This window comes from Varanus komodoensis, unplaced genomic scaffold, assembly GCF_004798865.1.
Source record: "Varanus komodoensis strain SLA01 unplaced genomic scaffold, ASM479886v1 scaffold3, whole genome shotgun sequence".
In the NCBI taxonomy this organism is placed as follows: domain Eukaryota; kingdom Metazoa; phylum Chordata; class Lepidosauria; order Squamata; family Varanidae; genus Varanus; species Varanus komodoensis.
Genome location: NW_025335761.1, coordinates 22,091,028 through 22,104,633, shown reverse-complemented (window position 1 = coordinate 22,104,633; position 13,606 = coordinate 22,091,028). Strand labels below are relative to the sequence as shown.

At 41.9% G+C, this 13,606-nt stretch overlaps 1 protein-coding gene across 2 annotated transcripts in view; it reads right to left on the bottom strand.

The window, feature by feature from the left end:
* The window catches only part of BMF (Bcl2 modifying factor), a 29,635-nt gene extending 16,277 nt beyond the window's left edge, over positions 1-13,358 (bottom strand). The window contains exons 1-5 of one of the 2 annotated variants that reach the window (XM_044436230.1): positions 13,099-13,358; positions 6,499-6,577; positions 5,631-5,786; positions 3,251-3,571; positions 1,220-1,383 (exon numbers count right to left, since the gene is read on the bottom strand). In XM_044436230.1, the coding sequence (XP_044292165.1) occupies positions 1,220-1,383; positions 3,251-3,571; positions 5,631-5,757 (612 nt within the window). In that variant the 5' untranslated portion in view covers positions 5,758-5,786; positions 6,499-6,577; positions 13,099-13,358. The remainder of the gene's footprint in view (positions 1-1,219; positions 1,384-3,250; positions 3,572-5,630; positions 5,787-6,498; positions 6,578-13,098) is intronic. The other variant, XM_044436231.1, reaches the window with a different exon arrangement.
* Positions 13,359-13,606: the final 248 nt, after the last annotated feature.

The window sequence follows — 13,606 nt, the reverse complement described above, 5'->3', positions numbered from 1 at the left end:
TCAGAAATTCAAGACCTTCAAGTTTCTTCCTTTGGTTTATGATATTATAAAGGCATAGCTTCCAACACTTCGTAGCTGATTTATTGGTTTTATGGTTATATTGTTTTATTGCTATGTATGCTGTTTTTGCTCTTTTTTGTTTATATGTTCTTTTTAACTTGGTTAACTGTCCAGAGAGCCCTTTGGCTATTGGGCAGTATAAAAATTAAACAAACGAACAAACACGTGGTGATTTTGCAGGTGCTTTTTCTTGCAAAAAACTTCATACAAAAAAGTAGTAAATGCCCCTGAATAGTAAGTTGGAGTGGAATTCCTTTCTGAAAGATTCCAGTATTGTGCACAGCATGCTAGCCTTACTAAGTACACTGAGCAGACCTAGTGTAGGACAGTGGTTAAAGAACTGGGCTACAATCTGGGAAGTCTCTTGGCTGAAGGTCACTTCTCCCATGAACACACTAGGTAGCCTTAGGCAACCAATGCTCAGCCTCAATCACTGCATGGCTATTTGCGGTATAATAATGCTGATTTATCTTACAGGTTGCCCTACAACTGTTACAAAATAATGCATATGAAGTGTTCTGAAATGTTACCCTTACATAAGGATGGGTGGGTGTTTGCTAACCTTTCAATGACAACCATAACCTTCAGTGTATAGTGTCGTGAACCAGAATAAGATGTTCGAGTTGTAAGTAGAATAGAGGTGAATTCTTTAAGTTCAAGCTAAAAATGAGGAAGGTGACAGTCAGGAAAAACAATGGATGAGGGACTCCTCGCCCCCCACTCTCTTCTCCATATCCAAAAACTACTTTAGAGTTGGGCAAGCAAATACATATATACATACATGACAATGAAAATAGGGGGAAAACAAACTTTTTAAAGTTTGTACATAAAACTCAGAGAAGAATATTAAGGAGAAAATTCTTCTACCTGTACAGCTGATCACAGATCATGCGGCAATGTGACTGACCACAGAAAACTGTCTTTATACATAGAAGTAATGAACTATATGTTTTGAAGCATATTTAGGCTATAACTAGGCTGTATATATAACTCAGTTACTCAGTTTTGATCCAATTAGCAACAGCAACACAACAAGCACTGGATACCCATTGGAAAAAAGAAGAGATAAAACATTTAGCCAACTGTCATAAGCACAAAGTCAATTAATTAACTTCCCTACTCCACCCACGCCAACCACTTTGCCCAAAAGACAGCCTACCCTCTGCAGATGAAGCCTGTGGAACTGGTCTGCAATGCACTGTAATTTCCGTGCAATCTGAACTTCAGTACGCAGTTCCTGTGGACTTTCCCGAGTTTCCTCCTGGAGGTGTGGATTCAATGAGAAACCAATTGGGTTGACATGTAAACGGTACCCAGCATTCCCTGTCAAACATCAGAGAAGAATCAGGGGCTTACAACCTCTCAGCATGAAGTATACAGTCTTTCTGCTATAAACAATACACCACAAAACAACACTGTTTAACTCTGTGGCAAAATTTCATTTTCAAGATATCCTGGATTATTTTAATTTATATCAACTTTTACCATTGAAAAGAAAATGTCTCATCAGAATTAAGCATAGCAGTTGTAGTTCATTTCTAATCATCTTTAGAAAGCTGATTTCTAAAGATGATTTCTAAAGTCTTTCCCTTTCTGATCTTTTCCTCCACCAGAAAGAGAAAGACTTTACCCTTTTATTTAAGACTTTGCTATTCGTATCTAAGAACGGTTAGTTCATTGCACTTTCTGAGAAATGTTATTTGAATTAGACCTTGCTACAGCAACAGCTATTCAGAACACAGATAAAAATATTCAGTGATCTCTTTCTACACATAAAGGACTTTCACTGTAAGTCCTGCATGATTTTCTGTAAACAAATTAGAAACAGTACTAGGCAAAAGCAGAGTCATGAGGCTTGAATTACCCCAGTTATTTGATAAGAATGTATTGTGCAACATGTCATTTATTTATTAGTTCCCTGATCCTGCATCTTGGGGTGGCTTTATTACCCCAGGCTCACATTTTGTTGCATAGTATAAACATAAGTAGGCTTACAATCTAGTCACCTGCTGGGTAGTAAACAATGCCCACTCAATTCATCCACCTGCCTTTTACACTTTTCTTTCTATAAATCTTTCTTTCTAAATAAACCATACCTTGGTAATTTTATACCTCCAAATTTGCATAATAATAGGCCTGTGGGGTATTTTTGGAGCCCCAACATTTAGAAATGCAAAAGAAATTAATTATACGTCATCTTAGTCTCTTTCAATTGCCAGGAACAGAAGCAAACACCTCCTTCAAAAATTGAAATGAAATGAAATCCACTGAGGGAAAGCATTGTACGCTCATGTGTTTTTCATAGATTGAGTCTTTGTTATAGTTAATGGAGTTTAATAGACCAAAACATCATTATGCAGACATGCAGGAAAAATTAAGTAGGAATTCCCTTCTTATGCTGATTCTAAACTTTTCAGGGAAACACTCTGTCAAACAGAGGTCTTGCATAGGCAGATTAAGCCCTGCCTAAGGCAGCTTGTTAGGGTCCAAAACAACCCCAGCAACATTTGCTCAGAGTTTAAGAACTAGTATGTTGAACACGTAGTGTAATTGTCACTCACTAGCAGCAATGGCTCTCCAGGTTTTCAGGCAGGACTTTTTCTAGTCTTATTGGAAAATGTAAGGGACTGAACCAGGGACCTCCTGCATGCAAGGCATGTGGCCTGCCTTTGAGCTCCTGACACTCCCTAAACAAATCTAATTTGGTTGAAAAGAAGACCAATACACATTTAAATGAGATTTTAATACTGTAATAGCATGAGCCTTGAGAAGACATGATTGCACATTTCAGAGGTCCATGAAGAAGCTTGCTCATTTAAAACTGCAAAACTGTGAAGTTTTTAGGTTCTTAAGATGTGTCTGTTTCAGATTTGGCAAACCCTATTTCATGCTTCATGGTACAATACTGACCAAAAAAAATCAAGATCCTCCTAGTACAGGCCACTGTACCATACAAGGCGAGGAGGACAGAGATATTAGTAGAGAGAATTATCTTTCCTCAAGAGGAGATATCAGTTCAGGAATGTCACAGTGCAGCCTTCCCCAATCTGGTACCCTTCATATATGTTGCAAATATGATTCCCAGCATTCTCCAGCCAACATAGCTGACTGATGTTACTAACTAATGAAAAAGAGAGAGCTGCTCCAGAGCAAAAGAAAAATTTAAAAAGTCACATCCAAGCATCCTTACCATAGAAGAGTCTCTGAGGTTCTTCAGTGACCCCACAAGGCAACATGACATCCTGGCTGGAAGAGGATGGACTGAGTGTTTGAGTTGCCTTGTCTTGCTGCTTGGCTGGCCTGGTGCCTGGGCCACAACAGTGTGTAAGTGGGAAGAGCTGGAATCTCCCCAGCAGGCAGTTGTAAGGCTTGCTCTGTGTGAAGATGCCAGGAAAAGTCATCTCACTGGGCTGACCAGCAAGTCCACAGTCCTCAGAGTGGAACACATCATCATCAAGTCCATCCAGGTTGGAGAAGTCATCCTCCAGGTAGCTAGAAGGCTCCATTTCACCTACAATTAAAACAAAACAAAAATACACATTGTGAATATAGATAACACCACTACTGAATTGCAAAGCCAAGGATATAATGGATAGGAAACCTGGTTTTCTTTGCAACTTCCTCACAGACCAGCTTGTGAATCAGGTTTGCAGGGGAAAACAGGTAATAAGTCAATGATAAAGGCCAGTTGATGAAGCTCTCCACCTCTTTAATAGGGAATTGTAAAGAAAGTGGTGAAACAAAATGTAACATTAAAAGGTTCAAACTACTAAGATCTTGTTAGTCATAAGAACAAAGCCAGAAAAGCACTAAAAGCTTAGAGAAATAATATTTTATAATCTAAACTTCACAGTAGCTCACTGCAACCATAGTTAATACTTCAGTCACAAGGACTTTCCATTCTCAGTACTTAGGAGCTGATGTTCTGTACAAACCACAGCTGGAAATTTGTGTCTCTTTAGATCTCACCAGGCAACAACTCCCATTGTCCTTGACCACATTAGCCATGTTGGCTGGGGCTGATAGGAGCTGAAGTCAACATGTGGAAAACCACGTTTCCATAGTCACAAAAGTGTTTGATGCTACCAGTAAAGCCTACTAGACATTAGACCTAAGCTGGAGTACCCAGTACCGGTGTCTAATCATGCCTTTCAGGAACCATAAAATGCTGGATGACATAAGTAGCACTCTGCTGGAACTCTAGAAGTTAAAGCAAGCTGGCTAATGAAATCCAAATGTTTCTGAGCCAAGAAATCCAAATGTTTCCCCTGTTGATGAAATGCAAATGAACGGCATCCAGATCTACTGCCTGAGACACTATCACTTTCTCTTGGGAGGCCTGGAGTTCAAGCTGTTTCTATAGGCTGAACTGCATCTTGTGAACTGCTACTTCCTTTTCCTCATGTGACCATCTCCATCCTAATCCAAGCATCAGCAGGCTCTTCATCACAACTCCTTGACTCTCTTCTGTCATTATCCATGACTAGTTCTGAGCCTGCACAACTCAGAGCCAAAAGGGACATTACTTGGAAGTCATAACTGGCCTTGAGGGATCACTGTTTTGCAACTGAGGGCTGCAGGCACAAAAGGGCCAATCCTAATTGTATAATTCACTTGCCCACATAACTAAAGCAGTTTATACCTCTTTGTACAACTTCTATGTTAGCTTATCCCACAAATGCACAACAATCCACCTGAAACATGTTCCCTGAACTTTATCTGAATCCCTAAGATAAAATATAACTAGGAAGAAATTAAGCAGTTGTGGGTGGGGGTGGAGGGAGCTGATGTTTAGACAACTTTCCTGTGACTAATTATCTGATCCTGTAAAGCCAACAGGAAAGAAAGGTAATATGTGGGAAGGGGAAATCTATTGCTCCTGATCAGGACTCCTCCCCTTCCATGTTTTTCTGGTTTCCTGGCCCCTCTTGAGATTCCACCTTAATTTAATTCATCGGCTCCAATGATCAGCTGAGTAACATAGATAACCCAATGCAATATTTAAAAGTATCAGCAGCTAGAAACTGTGGGAAGGTGCCCCTCATTATCTGTTTACATATAGTATTGTGTAAGTGTGCTACTAAACCAGTATCATTTATTTCTAGTATATTTAGCTGTTTGGTTGTGCCATTTGTCTGTGGGCTACATTTAAATAAAGCAGGTGTGCACTACTTTATTTAAAATATATTGGTAAACTGCCTGTTGAAGTGAAGTGGCCTTTTGTGACAGAAGTACAATGTACTCATATTCTCAGAGAATCTTTAAAAAGCCACACTAACTATTCCAGGACAGCATGGTCATTTCTGTTGTTAGACTTTGATATTATCATCTATGGACAGGTAGCCTCCTATCTAGAGATTCATCACAAAGTGTTCAGTGTATCCTTGAAGTTAGTCTGGAAACTATAGCAGGTGCACAACTCACATCTAGGTCAAGTAGATTGTGGAGAACAATTATTTTCATTGTTGCAATACCTGAACGAATAGCTTCCAAGTTCCCAGTTTAATACAAGATGTCGTTCAACATATTTAAAATATTTAATGGTTTGGCAGGGCGGGAGGGCTGCATACCTAAGGGGTTGCTGCCTGTCACAAACCATCTCCATTTCTTGCAATCTTCAGATTCCTCTTCTTTTCTTTTTGCGTTGTTCAGTCTGTTGAAGTTCAGAGCAGAGCTTTCTGGTGACGGCACCCACATTTATTTATATTTATATACTACTTTTCCACCTAACAGACGCTCAAAGCAGTATACAAGAGAAATAGAAAAACCATCAGAAAACATAAAAATACCATTACAATTTAAAACTTTTTAAAAATCAGCTGTTAATTTTTTTTTAAAGTAGAACCAAATTGAAGTTAACAAAGAAACACAACTGAAACCAATGTGAGTTGACCAGATGCTGAAAAGCCAAAGTAAAACCCATCTAGAAAGAGTTTCATAAAACCAGGTGTTGCACATAAGAAATATCTAGCAAGACCATCTCACTTGAGACAATGCTGAAATCTAGAGCGGCATCTCTCGCTATGATCATAATTCGCAGGGGAGGAAAAAGTGAGTTGAATGGGAAAAGAGCCTCCCTACGGTATCCCAGTCTTTGGAGGTCAAAATCAACATCTTGGATTTAACCCAGAAACAAAATGAGAAGTCACAAAATATCAGTTGCTGTATGCTTTTGGCTGCTAGCACCTGATAAAATAGTAAACTTGTTACATTCTGAACCAGCTGGGCTTTCTAGACTGTCTTCAAGGCAGGCCATCGAAGGTGCATTATAGTGGTCAAGCTGAGAGTGACAGTTGGCAGGGCCTCAGCCTAGCATGTTCATTGATCAAGACTGATAAAATGTACAGCTCTTCACAGCTGCCACCTGAGCATCTGAAGGCAAGACTGGCTCCAAAAGCACTCTGCTCAAGGGAGTGTGCCCCCCAGCAACAGAATCACCTGTCATCAGCATCTTCATCATACCCTGGATCAAACATCTGTTTATTCTTTCTCATTCTTACTTAGGTCACCCTCACACCTATGCAGAAAGAGAGAAAAATAGAACAGAGTGTCTTCAGTGTATTGACAGTATAATGCTCCAAATATCTGGATAACTTCACCCAGCAATGCATGGAGATTATTAAAAAAACATTGAAGACAAGATTTTAAAATTTATTAATAAATTTGCCATCCTGCCAAATAAAACATGATAACATTTGTGAAAAAATAGGCATCTGTGCACAAGTTTTAGTCAGCTAAAAGCAATTCCATAATAATAAGCACACTTAGGATGTAGCCCTGTACTGAAGAGCCACTGGCATCTGCTAGAAGACCTCTTGTATTGGCAGAAGCTATGCCAATGGAACGGCTGAAATGCTACAAGTGCTGTAAGTCATGGGCATCACTGAGGAAACGCAAGCTTGCTTGCTCTATTTCTTTAGTCCGTGACATGCCCCTATCAATAATGCAACTTTGCACCAGTCCCACACTTTGGGCAGGAATTTCCCTCCTATTGATGTTAATGGAGAAAATAAAAATAGTCTGCACATTGACCACCCACATCGCCGCAACAGAGCACAATATATGGTACAGTTCAGCCTACCCAACTTAGTGCCCTCCTGATGATTTGGACTACAGTTGTCAGCATTCTTGATCATTGGGAATGCTGGTTGGGGCTGGCAGGAGTTGAAGTCCGAAACATCTGAAGAGCACCAGGCTGAGGAAGCTTGGTATAACTGTACCCGGCATCACAACACACCGACATGGGTACATAACCCCCAATACAGGGAGACCGCATATCAGATGACAGAGTGCTAGTTAGAGGAAGAAGGGGGAATTCTGGCAATGGGAGGGAAAGGGCACTTTGCATTAGGAGTTTTGGTTCTCTCCTGAGTATACCACTGCCTCCTAAAGCCCCACTAAGACAGGAACCACTATGGAGATGGTCAGGTCAGAGTAGCTCACACAGGTAAGGGAGGGAAGAGGAAACACAGGTTGCAGTGGATAACCAGTGTGATTACGGAAAACATGGAGAGCCAGTGTGGTGTAGTGGTTAAGAGTGCAGGAGTGGGACTCAGGCAATCTAGGTTCTAGTCCCCACTCAGCCAGCTAGATGATTCTGGGCTAGTCACAGACTCTCAGCCCAACCCTACCTCACAGGGTTGTTGTGAGGAGGAAAATAATGTAAGCAGCTTTGAGTTCATTGGAAAAAGTGAGATATATTTCAAATGAATGAATGAATGTTGTGACTATCTTCCATTTCTTAGTCCCTGTTCCTCCTTCGTTACATTTGAGCACTCTGCCTTATGCCAATACTCTTCCTATAACAGAGTATTCCAATGTAAAGCTGAGAGGGAAGAGACCTTTTCCCTTTAGCAAGTCCATAAAATGCTTGAATACGTAAAACCACAGCTGTTACACTGTATAGATTACAAGAAGAGGCAATATGCTGTATTTAGAGCTCCTGAAGATCAGCAATTAGTATCTCATTATTGTCTCTTGAGATATGTCCCCAGACCCCAAACAAGGAAATGAAATTCATTCTTTGGGTCATTTGTTTTGCTGTGGTTTGTGCAAGATACTCTTCAGTAACTTATCCAAAGCCTTGATGGACTGCACATTTACTTCAAATTAAGTCTCAAAGAAATCAGGACTTGCTTCTGATTAAGCATGCATTGCTTTGGCTGTACTATCAATTGTCTGTCTGAGATTTGAAGCAACAAGTCACTACTGTTGTGATGCACCCTCACTAAATCAACTGATTTGGTATCAATTTCAGCTCAATTGCCTACTGCTCATATGTAAAATACCTCTGTTTATAGTTATTCCAGCTATAAAAACTTTAAATTCAGGCTAGTAGCAGGTATAATGCTGTTCTGGGTTTTTCTTTGCAAGCAATTTAAGGTAAACATAGAACCCAAACATAAGATGCAGACAACAGAAGCCCTGGTTTCAATGAGTGGTGAAAGGAAAAGAGAAAGCCCAAAGCTCAGGACTATGCTTTGATGAGAAACTTGTGGTCCTTCAGATGTTGTTAGAGTTTAATCCTCATTGCCACTGACCCTGCTGCCTGAGGCTGATGGGAGATGAAGTCCAAGACAATCTGGAGGGCCAAAGATTTCCCACTTCTGCTTTTAGAAACACATTCTGATGCATATTTTACTAAGAGAAGAGTTCTATTGAACTCAGTGTGGTTTACTTCAGACTCGGAGTTAAGATGCATAGAAAAAGCTGCAATAGCTTTACTTTAAGCACAACTACTTCAAAGTCATATTGTCAACCAAATTAGTGGTGCTTACTTCCAAGCATGTGTGCACAGTAAGACATGTCATTCCAAAACACACACACTTCATTGCTATAGAATTGGAAGGGAGGAGACAAAGACTGCAGATAATGAATGCAGTGGAATAGGAGTAAATCTATCTCCCATTGCTTGAAATTCCTCTTGATATCTTGTTGACCCAGGCCTGGAGGAGCAGCCTATCCTTTGCTCTCAGTCATATTGGAAGAACACATCTACATGCACCTAAGAGCATGTAGTATCTCTAAGAGCTTGGCATTTCCTCTTGTGTGTTGGTCACATGGCTTCACTCAGCTGCAAGTGAAAAGTCAGTTGGGGACAAAGGGGAAGGGCAGGTCTCCAACAAAGCAATGGAAGGAAGAAGCTTGAGAAGAATGGGAGTGCATATGGGGAGGAAGGACTTGGTGTCTTCACTCCTGCAGCACACATAGAATTCAGGGCTGATGGTTGGCTTTATAGACAATGCCTAAATACATAAGTCGTGGAAAGGCAGTACTGCTGTGTCCCAACAACTGAATTATCAGCACATGTTGTTCTTATGATTCTCTTGCATGTATATCCTGTTTTTCCCCTATTCTAAGGAATCCAAGGTGGCTTACATAGCTCTATTTTATCCTCACAAAAACAGCCCTGTGAAGTAAGCTAGGCTGAGAATGAGTGACTGGCCCAGAGTCACCCAGTGAGCTTCCTAGTTAATGAGGATTAGAACCTAGATCTTCCAGGTCCAACAATGTAAGCACCATGCTACAGTGGATTTTATCTTTCAAGTGCCTATTATTACTGCCCTTCTCAGGCTCAGTTTCTACATTCAGCAGAATGAGACAACACATAATCAAGAATCCGGTGAAGGAAGTCCTTGATCACAGAACATTCTACTAACATTCCTACCAATACTGAACCAGCTCCCTCTAAGTCTTTGCCAATTCTGCTTGGCAAGGTTCGAACTGAGGGGGCAAGGCCAAGGTGCTGGAGATACAGTGGGCAAGCCCCCATGCTTTCAGGCAAATGTTTGAACAATGCTACAGTCTTTCTGAGCTCTGGTCTGTTCCTGGATCCTTTGTTAACTTTGCTCCTAACTTGTGGCTTGCTTCTCAGTCGTCTCAAAAAAGCTTCCTGGTTTTTCATAGAATCATAGAATAGTAGAGCTGGAAAGGGCCAAGAAAGGCCATCAGGTCCAAACCACTGTTAGTATAGGATACCAAGTTATTCCATCCCCTTTAGATGTCCATTACATCTTGAATACCTCTATTGTAGGAGAGTCCGCAACCTCCCTTGGTCATTGGTTCCATATTTATACTTCTCTGACAGTGAGGATACTTTTCCTGGTATCTAGCCAGAATCTGGTCTCCTGTAACTTAAGTCCATTATTCCATGTCCTGCACTCTGGGATGTTCAAGAAGAGATCTTGTCCTTCCTCTTTGTGACAGCCTTTCAAGAACTTGTAGAGTGCTATCATATCATACTTCAGTCTTCTCTTCTTGAGCCTGAACATGTCCAGTTTGTCCTTCAACTGTAAGCTGACTTTTGATTCTGGTTTGTTCCATAGCCCAACAGTGTACTAGTTTCTGCTTGCAGAGAGAGGGAGGAGGAGGGAGGTCTGGCCCATTCCCATTTCCAGCTCCTGGTATTCTTTTTTGGTGTGATGGGGGAGCAATAAAAAGTGACACACTGCCTGAAACAAAGAGTTCACTCTGATACCTGAGAAGTCTATCACCACAGAGTGTCAGATCTATGGACCAGGCCTTAGTTGCAGCTGGAAGGATGGTGGTGAAAGATGAAAGGGACAGAACAAGCAATGATCTGAAATAACACTGAAGAATACCCTGCCCAGCATTCCCCTGTATTTAGGACCCTAGTGCAAGGGTGAAGAGTTTGGTACCCTCCAGAGGTGTTGGACAACTTCCATAAATTCCAACCAGCAGAGCCAATAGTGAGGGATTATGAGAGCTGTTGTCTAAAACATCTGGAGGATAGCAGGTTGAGTACCACAACCCCACTTCATGACTGAAAGATAGTAACACAGCAGGGTGGCTTCCAAATCTTCACAAGTGTCTACAAGTAGCAACTACCACTGTAATCATTGCCTGGACTGCTGATGTGTTGTCATTCAGTGGCTGTCTAGAACTTATTTGTAGAGGTCTCCAGAAACACATTCAGCAAGTTGCTCTGTGCAGCGCATCTCAGAGCCAAAACATTCACTGCTATTCTGTGTGCGGTTATTCAGAAGTAAATCCCGGTATGTCCAACGGGGTTCCCTCCCGGGTAACAGCCCATGGGAATGTGCAGTTTTGTCCACTGGCTGGAGCATATGATTACTGGAAAAGTTAGGTTCAAGTCCCTGCTCAGTTAAAAAAGCCTGAGAAACTTGTTTTATTCTTTCAGGCTACTTACCTCACAGAGTTGTGAGTATAATGTGCCACTCTGAGATTCTTGGAAGTAAGACAAGAGAGAATTTCTGAAGATGTTTCATTTTTTTTGAAGAGGAATGAGGGAGGAAATCCTTACAGTCAACATAAATATACAACATAATCATGGCCTAGAAATCATATGGAAAAACATGATGCTTTTATACTATGGATAATATTCAGCAAATCTCAGCATGGATTGCACAGAGTGCCATGTATGCTAAATTTCCTGAAATGCATAATAAATAATAATCAGATCATTTGAAAGGAGAACAGCAAGTTCAGCAAACACCTGCAAATAAATAAAACAAAATCACAAAGAAGTTTAAAGAGTCCTGCAGTTCTCCTAACCTGAAACACCTGTTGGGAGCCACACAATGTCTTCATTCTTCCATTTCCCACCAATGTTCACTCACAAAAACTCAATGTATATTGCAACCACTTGCCCACTCTCAGGAACGGAGCAGTAAGGAAGAACAGAGGGAGGGGTATGACACATGTGCATGCCAGTTAACCAAAACAAAGCAGCAAGCTGGACTACACTCGGGACTTCACGATTTCTTAACACTTCCCTTCTCTGTCTGCTATGAAGGCAGAGGTGCCTCTGCAACTTCAGCGCATTATTGTGGTACAGGATGAGACCAAAACAAATCCTTACAGTCACAAAAATGAGATGGGCATCCCAAAGCAATCAGGATAATTTTACAAATGCAGCACTTCACATAACATATATAGATATGATATATAAAGCAATTTGATCCTTCATTTCAGTGCTTCTCCCACAGCATGTCAGCAGCCAAACCACCAAAAATAAATTACTCCTTTCTGATCAGTAGGTTAAATTCACTCCTTTTTGCAAATTTCTTTTTCACAAACAATAAGGTCTTTTGATTACTTAAGTCTTTCAAAAGATTAACGTATTTCTCTAAACAATCTTGTGCTGAAAATATTGTTTGCAGCATGCCAGAAAGCCACATTGAAGGACCCTAGTAACAAACCATTTAGACAACTGCCAATTGCTGTGGTACTAGAAGGTTGCTTAATTTAAACAAACTGTCCCCCTTCAAATGTGGCAACTAAAATGGATACATAACAGATATTCAACAGACAATGTTTTCCTCTATCAAAGCAGTGGTTAGAGGCACAGAGGTCTTTCAAGAATAAAAGGTGGCAACCTTCATCTGAAACTCAGCTACAGAGATGCTAGCTGAATGACTTTTACCGCCTGGACTGTTCATTCAGCTCAGTAAGTTTCTAATACAAACATTATTTCCAGGAAAATTAGGTGAAAGGTGTGCAAGGGAGTGTGGCTAGAAGAAAATTGGGTGAGATCCCAATTTTCTGGTATAGGTAAAGAAAAAGCTATGCAGAAGAACATTTGCCAACGAATATTTTTCTTAAAGCCAGATGATGCAATTCTAAACCTAAGATGAAAAACAGAAGGACCCTGCTAGGGCAGCAAATGTAACAGCAAAGATTTGGGGGTGCAGATGGGAAGAAGGGATGTCCAGTACTGTTAACAGCGCACAGTGCCTGGGGATCCCAGGGCTGCAAGCATCAAGTGGAGGAAGCCCTGCTGTGCATACTTTAGCACAACCACGCAGGGAATTAATTCGTTCACTTATTTAAACGTACAGTCCACCTTATTCTGAAGTTTTGAGACGAGCAACAACCAGATAACAAGGAAGCACAGCGTCCTGTTAAAAGTTAAAATGAAGATTGGACTCAAAGTGTCCTACGAGCGCGATTCTATTAAGAGCTGGTCGCTCTCCTCGTGGGCAGCGCCTGTCACAGATCAAAGCTCGATAAGAAAGACGGGGCTTCGCCAACCGCCTCCCCCCGGACATTACCGACCTGCTGCCCCAACTGCGACTCAGGCTGCTGCCGAGGCTTTTGCGGCCAGCAACCGCCCGCCAGAGACCAGGGACAGGAGCTGGAGAGTGCGCCTTGCGAGGCGGGGATCCGCAACCCCTCCTCTCCTCTGATCAGCTGCAGCGCCAACAAGAGCGGCCAGCGGAAAGAGCGGGAGCCGGAAAGTCCCCAGGCTGCAACCTCAGGCGCCGCCGCCGCCGCTAGCCCCACACGGCATTGTTTCCAAAATACACTTGCTTCCTGGCATTACCCAAACAGCTGATGAAGTCCCGCCCCGCCCGTGACGCATTCCCGCGGAGTTAGCCAATGGTGGGTGAGCGGCGCTTGGGGCTGTCACCAGCGTGACTGGGTAGTCTAGTGGGGTTCGTGATTTCCGCTCGCCGGCGCAAGGCGGGCTCGGAGCCGCTTGTGGGCTAGCAAGAGGGAAACAGCCCCCGCGCTCTGTCGTCCCTCCTTTCTCCAAGCTCTGCGGCCAAAGTAGTCCAGATTT